The sequence below is a fragment of the Chaetura pelagica genome, unplaced genomic scaffold, assembly GCF_000747805.2.
Source record: "Chaetura pelagica isolate M959 unplaced genomic scaffold, ChaPel_1.0 scaffold336, whole genome shotgun sequence".
Classification (NCBI taxonomy): Eukaryota; Metazoa; Chordata; class Aves; order Apodiformes; family Apodidae; genus Chaetura; species Chaetura pelagica.
The window spans coordinates 17,740-29,716 of record NW_009953652.1 but is presented as its reverse complement, the minus strand read 5'-3'; the positions used below and the strand labels follow the sequence as shown (position 1 = coordinate 29,716).

Here is an 11,977-nt window from a genome sequence, read left to right as displayed (position 1 = left end):
TAATGTATATAAAAAATATATATATATTTTTGAAAGAAAGTATAGTCCATGACCATGCCCAGATCTGCAGTCTTCCATGTGTGCCACATAGAGGCTCAGCAGGGTCAAAACCTCATGAGGGGATTCCCCAGTACTGGAGCAGAGCGAGTTACTTTGTGTCGTATTTAGGAATATATAATGTATATAAAAAATATATATATATTTTTGAAAGAAAGTATAGTCCATGACCATGCCCAGATCTGCAGTCTTCCATGTGTGCCACATAGAGGCTCAGCAGGGTCAAAACCTCATGAGGGGATTCCCCAGTACTGGAGCAGAGCGAGTTACTTTGTGTCGTATTTAGGACAGCTCAGAGGTCCTGAACTGAATTAGGGTCACTGCCCCATTTTCTCTAGGGACAAAGGGCTGATGTCTTTCCAAACACCATGAAAGGAGGAAGAAGGAAGAAAAATTATGAAGGTAAGCTGCTTCCAGGGCTGGCTTTTTGCTCTTTGAGTCAGATGGTTAGTATTTAAATCTAAATCAAAAGAACACATTAATCTGGTCTTTTCTTTTTAAAATTTTTAATCTTATTCAGAATCCTACCTTTGATGAGATCTTATCATGGTAGATTCCCCTGAGCTGCCATTTTTAGCTTTCTTATCATTCAGATGCTTAACCATTAGGGTTTATTAGTTTGTAGTTTTAATTTCCTTTATATTTCTCATTAAAATAAGTAGTCCCAGTTACTCCATTTCCTTTCTCAACGCAACATCCATGCCAAAACAATTACTCTGTCTGGCCCTGAATCCTTTCTGCTGACTCAATTCTAACAGAAACAAACTGATCAAAGGGAGCAGGGACAGCACAGCACAGATGTAAAATTCTTCAGCATTTTCTCCTGATCAAGCATCGAATTTGCCTTTAATCCAAATTTAATTTATTTCTGAATCTTTCTGGAACAAGATAGAAAGTAGATACTACCAATTTATGTTTAAATCTCAGCCTTTTTTATAGCTTTGGAAAAATGTTTTGTTTTCTGTTTGATATGGATTTGTGGTATTGTACTGAATAGTTTATACTGTAAAAAGTATTTGAACCCCCATGCCAAATGGAAAGTGTCTGAAACTGCATGCTGGCGAAACATGTAAAGCTAAACACTGTACTGAGAACTTTTGTCTCCATTTTCTGATTTCTGCTGATCTAAAAATCTCACAATTGATACTATTTGTATAAACTAAGTTATTACATTCTGGATCTGCTAGATATCATGAGATGTGACTTCAGGGCTACCTAGTAAGACTTGACAAAAGCAGTGGATTTTAATTTGCCAGCATTTGCATCCTTATCTTTGGAAGATTGGAATATACACATTTACACAGCTTTCCATATGCTTCAGGAATGTCACTGTAATTACCAGGGTGTGTAAAGATCCATGTGCTGTTAAGTGTCTGCATGAATTGGAGCAACGGCTAAAGCCACTTCTCCTTAGAAATTAATGTTAAAATGAATTCTAGCAATAACTAGAGAACAAAGCTAATATAAATAACTTTGGAAACGTTCTTTTAAGCATTTATATGAATGACTGTAGGACTACAGCAGTCTGACAAGAAAAAAAAAAGAAATTATGCTTTTACACAAGCATGACTGATCATTCTTAAATGGTTTTCACTTTTAAGCTGTTATTAAGATTTTTCACAAATCTCAATGTGTCTGTAGGCTACAAAATTGCTGAAGCACTTCTAAAGTGAGGAACAGACTATCTGGCATAAATCCTGCTGCATCAGCCCTCTGAAGCTGCAAAGGAAAAAGATCATAAGGCTTTATCCCCTTTAAACATTTGCATACAAAGGCCTTGGCATGTGGAACTGGGAAGCCCGAGATTGCTTTGGTGGTTTCAGACAAGTCACTCAAGCCAGATTTCCCCAGAATCAGCTATTTGATTTTGCGAGTTCAGTTTTGAGGGTGCACTATTGGAGATGTGTGTATGAACTAACTGAATGTCCAGTACACTGGATTTTAAGGCACTCTGTCTGACCAAAATGTCAACAGCCCAGACACCAAAACTTTCAGACCTGGCAAACTGACCTCTTGGGTATTTCTACATCCCTGTTACTGTAAGTTTGAAAATTAATAAACTAACCCTCTGTAATGAAGGGTTACCTTTAATATTAATCTATATGTAAATAAAAACCAAACCATAGTCTGTTGCAACCAGATGTCTACTGGAAATGTACGCTTTCGAATGCCCTTCCAAAATAGCAATTACAAAAACACCCAAACAACTCTGAAATTACCTTACCCCTTTTCTAGAAGGTACTGCACAATGTCTGTGTTCCCACTGGCACATGCAGTCATCAAAGGTGTTTTGTAATATTTATCTTTTATGTCTACTGGCACACCCTCCTCAAATGCTTTCTGTAGAGACAGAATGTCTCCTGCTTTGACAAGGTAGTTAATGTTCATGTACAATTTCCTTGGCTCATCTATATACCAGGCACGGTCATCATGCACAGGATGGGCGGATGGGTGGTCTCGGATATGATGGTGGGTATCAGCCATGTCCTGAACAGCTTCAATCATGTAGGCAGGGAAGCCATCTTCCCCATGAAGAAATTCATTCTCTGGAATAACACAAATTGGCACAGGGACTGGGACACCTCTCTTGCCTCTTTGTTTCTTCCCTTTCTTGCCCTTCTTTTTGGGTCCAAAGGCTGTTATAAGATAGCTTTTCTGCAAGTATTTGGAGCCTTTAAAGAATTCTTCTATCTTGATTCCCAATTCTCCTTCATGCATTTCAGCAATGCTTGTGATTTGTTCAGCATCCACAAAGGCACAATGCTGCTGAATAACTGATATAAAATCATCTTTAGCTACTGTTCCATCTCCTTGGTCAACCGCCTCAAATGCCTTATAGAGGGCAGCCTGGTGCTCTAAGGACCAGTCATAGAGCCTCAGTGCCCAGCGGGGGTTGAGGTCCTGAGCCCCAGGCTTGGACTGTTTTTTGAAAGTGCGTTCAATTTTACGCAGTTCTTTTGCTGCTGCTTTAAAACCGCCTTCCTTGGCAACAGCTCTTGGAGTCTTTGTCAACAGGTTTTTCCATGTAGGATCACAGCCTAAAAAAATATGGACACAATTTTGCTGATAAAACATTGGAATTAGCAATTACTGATTTTGTAAGAAGAGACTTGTAATATACATGCAACCAATTGCCACAGGTCTGCAATTTTATATTGTCTTAACTATAAAAAGCAATAATACATGGACTTGCATCATTGACCTCAGACTGGAAGGTCTGCCATGTGCTGCCTGCATTTGTTTCCCAAAGAGATTTATTTGGGCAACCTGTCCCATATACATTAATATGTATAGAAAGGCAGAAATCCTGTGAAAATGTTACATTTTTACTAAGAGTAGTGAGCAACTTCAAGAAGAAACAAACTCAGATTAAAATGTCACTCACTGCTCTATACCCCAGCCTTGTAATTTGACCATGGACCACTCCATTAGTTAAACGTTTGAACCAGAAGGACAGAATATAGGATTTTGCATGGTGCTCTCAAATCAAAGCTTGAAGTGATATAATTATCTGGTTAAGTTAGGAAATTATCATAGCTTCTTTGGAGTATGTTTAAATGTGCCAAGTTTTCTCCATGGCTACACTGACATCAGGTTTTTTTAATGATCAGCAACCAAAAATTATTTTTGCTATTAGAATCTTCAACATGATCCTTCTAAAAACAAATGAAATCAGAGCTACTTAATATAGTCCAGTCCATATTATCCAAATCCAGTATGTTTCTTCTGCTTTCTTTAAGGAATGTTTTATCTCAGCCATATTAGTAGAAGTAATTCATAAGAGCCTATGTTAGGTGCTGCTTGGTGAGAATTGCATATATCTCAGAGAGACAAATCTTTGATAAATGCCTGAGTGAATTATTTCCTTGGGCACAAAACGAGAATACACATTTTGTTGTAAAGTAACTTATTTTTAATGTACCTCTTTGTCCTATAAACTTGCAGCAAATTGAAAATCCTCCCTCTGCAGCGTAATGAAGTGGCGTGTTACCATTCATAGCAATCAGGCCCAAGTCTCCATTATAAGATGAAATAACCCTCAAAATCTAGAAAAACAAAGACAGTTTTTAAGATGAGGAACTGTGAGAACGACTTACAAATAAATGAAAAGTCACATATTCACAGATTGTATAGTGAACATCTCTCCCATGCCCAACTGATCAATGTGCATGTAATGTTCGAGTTTTCTGTAGTACTGTGCTTGCTTAACTGAGGAAAGAGAAACCTTGTTCAGCTGTAGACACTGAGAACAATCTTCACTCCTGCCACCCCACTGCAGGCCTGTTGCGTGCACCATCAAAATGGCACAATTTTATGTACTTTGAAGATGATATAGGGGGAGAAAGTGTCCACCTGCAGCTGTTTGCCTCTGCCTTTCCTATAAGGGTAATGCTTCATCCATGTTACACAGCTATTACATGCTACATCTTGGGAGAAACAAACTCTGCAATGGAGCTCCTCACTCCAGACAGCCCACTAGCACACACACTTAGAGGTACCTTGACAAAAAAGGTTCTGCGATTACGAGAGAGATTCTATCACTGCTGGATTCCATTTGATACTTAAAAAGACTCTGTTCTTGACTGCTGATTATTATGCTTTGAATAGCTGAGATACCGGACTCAAAACAGAAAAAAAAAACAAACAACATAAACCAAACAACCTCAAAAAATAACCCAGGTTCGGCTTTGCAGCAACGCTTTAATACCAGGAACAATGATACCTCAAAAAAGCCACCTTTGGCTGCAAAATGTGCAGCGCTGTGTCTTTCAAGGTCAAACAGGTCGACATCGACTCCTCTCTCAAGCAGACCACGCACCACCTCGAGAACACCTTCTCTTGCAGCTTCCATCAAGGCTGTGCGACCTGTAGCCTGCAAGGCACCAAGAAAACCATTCAGAATTTGTTTCACATGCCACTTCAGGCTGGAACAGTACAATCTGATTGTTGCAGGGTGTCATAAAACTGAAGGTCTCCTTTTAGGTATTGCAAAAAAAGAATTCTAATAGTTTTTAAAACACTTGGTAAACTTTGAGAATCTGGACAAAATGCTGCTAAAATATGTGTAATCAAATCCCAGCTACACAAGTACTTTAGTAGCTTGAGTCCCTTGAATGGTCCCCATGAATACCAGTTCCTTAGTTAAGGAGTACTTTATTCTGTGTGCATGCTGTCATACACGTTTGCAGAATTTAACAAAAAAACCTCCTCTATCATGAAAAAGCATAAGAAGCTGTGGCTGGAGGAGTGCTATGAGGAAGGCAGAGCAACTTGCGAATTTCACAATTGTTTTGAGACAAAAAGTTCATAGTGCTGTCTCTTTTTCTAGATGAATAGTGTATGTTTGTGATTAGCAGTACCTGTTTGTTTTTTAATGGCTGACTTTGGTAGATCTGGTGACCTTCCCAAGAACAGCACATCTTGGATCAGGCATCACCTGCTATTAATATGCTGGCCCAAGGCAACACTTAGAATATCTGACTGGCTATTTTACAGAGGGGTACAGAGAGCAATGAGCTGTGCAGAGGTTCCACTGAAGCATGTGTTCTTCCCTGGTATCTGTCTTTCTCTGGGCCTAGGAAACTATTCCCATTATATGACCAGATATGTTCCTATCATATTACCCCCCCAAAAAAACAGTTTTTTAATATTTCAGTTACCCTGAGTGCATGAAACAGACACAAGTGTGAAGTGTAGGGATAAGGATGTCCAAACATTGATTTTGCTATAACTCCAAGCCAGGAAGGATATGGCAAAACTAGGAACAAGGCAAAAGCCATAGGTAGCTTTAAAGGAAAGCCTGAGCTCTTTAAATTGATCAACAACAGGACAGAGCTTCAGCCCTTCAGGTCTTTGTTAAATCAATAAATTAAATTAATAAATTACTAAGATGTACGAAAGAGAAAGGTTTCTTATGCCTTCTCCCTGCCTTGATTCCCTGTCAGATTTTACATGCTGGACCCACCTTTTACAGAATCACAGAATGTTAGTTAGGGGTCAGAAGGGACCTCTGGAGATCATCAATATTATTTCAACTCTGAAAGTCTTAGGGCACATTGAGACAAAGTACACGTCAGCATTGCTCCACTGAAGTACAGTGAACTGCACCTTGCAAGAACTGCCCCAGTTATATTTCATTTTTGTAAAAAATCTGCACTCTAATGTACAAAAATCTAAATCGGGATTCATGGTTCAAGCAGGAGACATTAATTCCTGCTCCTGCAGAAAGAGGGTGGTACAGAAAAAGGAAATAGGCGTGGCCACAGAATTAAGTACTCACCACTCCTTTATTATTTTAATGTGAGATTTAAGGTCATATATTCTAATTGTCTGGTAACTTTTCTATACCCCTGTATATATAACATTCTTAGTTATAGAAATATTCATACTGGGTTCCTTGCATCGGGATTTACTCCTCTTTCCAAAAAATTCAGACATATTTCTTGGATATCATGAGCTTGCTCACAGGCTTGTAGAAGTAAAGGCTTCCCCCTAGTAGTACAGTTGTTAACATCTGCACCATAATCCAAGGCAATTTGTGTGCAGTGGTAGTGACGCTTTGTAGGTAAAATGCAGTAAAACAAAACACCTGCAAAGAAAAACAGTAGGATTTATGGACAATGCTGAATGGTAAGAAAGAACATTACTCAGGCTGGAAGCTTCACAACTGAATGGACAAACTCTTTCAATAGGGACCCATCAGCTTCTTTTAGGGTATATACATCCAAAAAACGTTCTAGTTTAAGGTGTTTGAACTTGGGGACAAACCTGGAATTGAATGTGTGGTAGGTCTTGGGAGGAATGTGATTCTCAATCAGAAGTTATCTTTCAGCTGTGCAGTGGACGGACCTATGATTTAAAGGCCTAGACTGTTCAGGGAGAATTTTCATTTTCATCACATTTCTTTTGACCAATAGCTTGTGTTGAGCTGTAGGGACTACCCTCAACCATGGTTCTCTCTACAGATTGGACACAGCACACCTAGCAAGTGTGTAACACTGTAAGGGGTTGTTTTATGGTATTTCTGTTGGATTGGTTTCCTTTTTACTTACCTTTCCCTTCATTATCCACAACAGTCATGTCTGCTTTAGCTTTTGCTAATAATTCCAAAACCAACTCATGGCCTAGCTCAGCTGCTTTCATTGCTGGAGTACGTCCCATTTTGTCCTGGACATCTGGATGAGCTCCCTGCTCCAGCAAGAAGCTGCACATGTCAGTGTCATTTTTTATGCAGGCCAAATGAAGGGCACTATATCCTTCCACAGGCTCAGTGAAATTAATAAGGTTTGGAAATCCATTCTGAACCAGTTTTTCTATTTGCTTCTTGTCTTTTTGGTGAACGCACTGAAGAAGTCTGTAGATCTGTAAATTTACAAGTCTGCTGTCCACTGGTAACATCCTGGAATAAGAAAAAAATGCCTTATTTCAAGGAAGTAATGTCTGCATGGGGAGAGAAGAAAACATGTAAGCACAGAGATGGGATTATAATTACACACCAGTAAGAAAAGGAGTCAAACTATGTTCAAGGCATGAAAATATCCACTTCAACTTGACAGAGCACTAAGCTTTTAATGAATATCATAGAATGCCAGGTTGGAAGGGACCTCAAGCAGCATCTGGTCCAACCTTTCTAGGTAGGAACACTGTTTAGATGAAATATCCCAGCACCTTGTCAAGAGTTTATCTCAGTATATACAGCATATATAGAGACTCTATAAACATATGTAGCACCTTGCAAAATTCTCCATTCTATTCATCAAACTGTTCAGTATAATTCAAGGTGAAACTTAAGAAACTGTAAGGCTTTCCATTCGAGGAACTGTTGTAATCTACAATTACTTGGAAGCCTAAGGGGAGGCTGATCATCTGTCATTTTAGTACTTCTTCCCCTGTGACAGAGTTTAAATAGCAGAGGTGTTATAAGAGAGGAGTAAGGAAGAGGTAGGGAAGGGACATGCAACACCAGGAGCCACTTAAAAGCTGCCCTTTCTAGTCTATGGAGCATAGCAAAAATATTGTAAAATGTTCATGTTTTACTGGAAAAACTGTTTGTCATTGTAATGGTTTTGACAAGCTCTATACAATGTTTTATTTGAATTATTATTAGAAGCTGGTCACTTCCAGAAGTGTTTAATGGAAGCTAAAGCATAAAGACTCTTCTCTTTATAGTGTAATCTGGTCAGAATAGGTCACCTGCTCCCACAGTTTTGAGGCTTTCTCTCATTTAAAAATGATGTTGCTTAAATGCTAAATTATTTTCTGTGTAGGTCTTACACAAGCCTCATACCGATCAGATACAGTATATATTATATATAACTTAAAACAGTTCATTTTTTTTCTACTGACAAGGGTTACAACTATAGCAGGACTCTTGCCCTAAACTCTAGAATTGAGGAAAAAGGTTTCTTCTGGGTAATGGCCTGCTAGAAGTGAAAATTAGCATCCCCTATGGAGTCTAAAGCCCAAAATCTTACAAAGTAATTTCTGAGCAAATCCTCAATGCAAGAACTTTTTCCTGGCTTCTGAACACAGGGAAAGCAGTGGAGTAAACTCTGCAGGGGCTGTGGCAAGAAGCAGTAAGGAGGTACTTCAGGGAAGGCTTGTGCAGTACTGACACGACTGAAATTCAGCAAGAAAAAAGTTTTTAAAGAAGCTTTGGTGGAGCTGACAAGCTTAAATGTTCTTTAATACTCCTGTTCCATTTCCCAACACTCTGCAGCAGTAAGGAACTTGGGTTCACTCCTAAAAACGAGATCCTTTCTTCCCACTGTAATTCATTATTTGCACCTGGATTTGAACAGCACTTTTTCAGGAACTCACTTAGGATCAAAACATTCTTTCCCTTCTTTCTACCCCCTGAAGCTGCAAAGACTGAAGAAATTACATTCTCCATGGAAATAGGTTATTAGTCCTACAGAACACAAGCAGCATTGCATTGATAAAAATATTTTGGTAACATTTGATGACTCACAGAATCATTATGGTTGGCAAGGACCTCTAGATCACCAAGTCCAACCATCAACACAGAAAAACCCCACAAACTCAGCCACTTCAGCATGTCCTGAAGTACCTAATCTACACAGCTTTTTAATACCTCCAGGGATGGTGACTCAAACAGCTCTCTGAGCAGGCTGTTTCAGTGCCTGACCTCTCTTCTAGTATAGAAGTTCTTCCTAGTGTCCAATCTAAACCTCCCCTGCTGCAACTCCAGGCAATTTCCTCTAGTCTTACCATTATTTACCTGGGAGAAGAGGCCAACACCCACCTCCCTACAACCTCCTTTCAGGTAATTGTAGAGGGCAATGAGGTCTCCCCTGTCCTGGTTTGAGCAAGGATGAAGCCAATTTTATTTTTGCTGATTTTATTTTTTTCTTCAGCAAGCTCTTTTTTAACTAGTAGCAAGTTTTCCAGCTAGTGAACTGATAGCACTGGAATGTTTACGTTATAGCCAAGAGATCAAGGGTGCTTTACTTGTTGCATCTGCTTAGGATAGTAAAGGAACAATGCTTCTGTAGGGAGCAGCAGGCTAGACAGACAGCAAAGGAAGGGAAGGAAGGAGGGAGGAGAGGGAAGAAGGGAGGGAGGAGAGGAAGAGAGAGAAAGAGAGAGAGAGGAAGGGAGGGAAGGAGGGAAGGGAGGGAAGGAAGGAGGGAAGGAAGGAGGGAAGGAAGGAGGGAAGGAAGGAGGGAAGGAAGGAGGGAAGGAAGGAGGGAAGGAAGGAGGGAGGGAGGGAGGGAGGTAGCGAAGGAAGGAAGGAAGGAAGGAAGGAAGGAAGGAAGGAAGGAAGGAAGGAAGGAAGGAAGGAAGGAAGGAAGGAAGGAAGGAAGGAAGGAAGGAAGGAAGGAAGGAACTGAAACCAGTCTCATTCAGGATGTGAGACTGATAGCACACGTTACACTTACTGCACAGTTTTGGTTTTGCTCACAGGGTAATGTATTACCACTTCATTACAATTTCAGCCCCAGTTCAGCCTTATGTTTTTTTCTGGTGCTTTTGAGATTCTTATCATGGTGTTCTTTTAATACTTCACACAGTAACAGAATTATTTCCATAAACATAAGTGAAATTAGTTTTATCACAACAGTATATTGTTATCACAATTCAACCACCAGTGAGATCCTACCCAGTTTAAAGTCTTTGCTTCAAAGCATTAAGAAACAACAATTCACATTAAAACAACCATAAAATTTTAAATTTGACATTTAGTATTTCTTTGCAGTATTTCTTGAGAGTGACTGGATCAAGTTTTATTAGAAGTTTCCACAGTAACAGAATCAAAGTAAGACAAGTGGGATAGAAAATTCTACCCAGAGTCAAGTAAAGCTATGAGGAAGCAAAACAGGCTCCTATGTATAAGAAAAATGTAACTACAGCACCTTGCAAACTTTCATTAAAGAAATACAACCAACCATACATACGTCACAGAATTTTTATCACTTAACCTGTAACAGACATTTTAATGGAAAATGAGGGGTTGTTAATGTGGCTTTGAGACAGTCATGCTCTGGCGAGGGCTTCATGACGCTGTAATAATAAATCTCAAGCTTGTAACATCTACTTAGCAGCATTTTTATCTGTTGACAAACATCAACAGAATTGCTACCTTCATTCTGCCTGGTTGTATCATCATTTTGGTTGACAGCATGACCTCATTTCAAATTCAGATTCATCCTTTTCCTGGTACACCTCATATCAAGGAAATAGTTTTAATCAGATTCTTGTTTTCTCACAAAGCTTTCCAAGCTGTGATTGAGGAACACTGAGAGGGAGGTCTGGTGGCCAGCATTCTGACTCTCTGACTCTGTGTCAAAGCCTGGTGCCTGACTGCTGCTGGAAGCAGTTGTGAATCCTTTTTTAAAGTTTTCAACATTTTTTAGTTTTAGTATTTCAAGTTGAAAACATCTCTTTCACTCCCACTAGTCACAAATCATTACACAAAATTTTCAGATGTTTTATCTGTAGTGAGAGAAAACAGTGTAGCAGTTTCTAAATTTAAGCCATTCGCAGGCTGGCCATAAAGATAAGCATGAGCCCTGTGTGTCGGCATGAAATAAACCAATATGGTAACAGTGCCACTTTATTTTTATAGCTTTACACCAATAACTGCACTGGATATTTGGCTGTGACTAATGTTGAATGGGAGTGATACAGCAAAATACTCCTAAAACTGAATTCCAGGATAATGAATAGCCTATAATGACGGGTTTTTTTTCTTTGAGACCTTCTTGATGTTAACTCAAGAAATGCTCTGCCGTGGACTGAGAAATAGCTTAGTACTGAGTCACGGTCACTTTCCTGGTGCCTCTTGTCTGAACTGAGCAGGTTTTAATTTCACTCTGACATCTCAGCCCTAATACAGCCCTCTGGGCACAGTCCTGAACACTGTAAAGGCAGTCTGGAGGTTATGACTGGAGTCGACCAAAAGACGCATCTTCTTTTGTCTTGAGTTCATCTTGCAACTTCAGCGTTGATCCCAACTGGAATGCAAGAGCCCAACGGGCTGGCAGCACCTGGCAATCAGGTGTGCAAGCAGCATCAGCTGGGGATGGGGGCTGGGAGGAGGCTGCTCCTCACTCAGCAGGAGAGCCCGGGCTCCCTCCGAGCCTCTGGGCGAGGGGCAGGGCCTGCAGCCACGCTCAGAGCCTGAGGACCCTGCGGACACCCGGTAAGGGATAAAGCTGGTGGTAGCCGATTGTCCTTGGGTGGCAACTCAGAGGGATGGGTGGTGTTAGAGGCTTTAACGGGAGAGGAACTGCTGGGAAGGGAACACGGTGCCGAGCTGGCGCTGACCTACGCGGTACCCAAGGGTTACGGACTGGCTTGTCCAACAAACAGAGCGACAGACCGAGGGACTTTCCGCTCCCCGCGGTGCGCAGGGCCCGGCCCCGCAGCCCGTGCGCGGCCCGACGCCGGCGCTCCC

General features: G+C 40.5%; 1 protein-coding gene across 1 annotated transcript in view; it reads right to left on the bottom strand.

Annotated features, from left to right (window-relative positions):
• ANKEF1 (ankyrin repeat and EF-hand domain containing 1) overlaps positions 1–7,455 on the bottom strand; it is a 14,291-nt gene extending 6,836 nt beyond the window's left edge. Inside the window, 5 exon segments of the mRNA XM_010000188.1 lie at positions 2,282–3,095; positions 3,980–4,103; positions 4,781–4,930; positions 6,447–6,646; positions 7,110–7,455. Coding sequence (XP_009998490.1) covers positions 2,282–3,095; positions 3,980–4,103; positions 4,781–4,930; positions 6,447–6,646; positions 7,110–7,455 — 1,634 coding nt within the window.
• Positions 7,456–11,977: the final 4,522 nt, after the last annotated feature.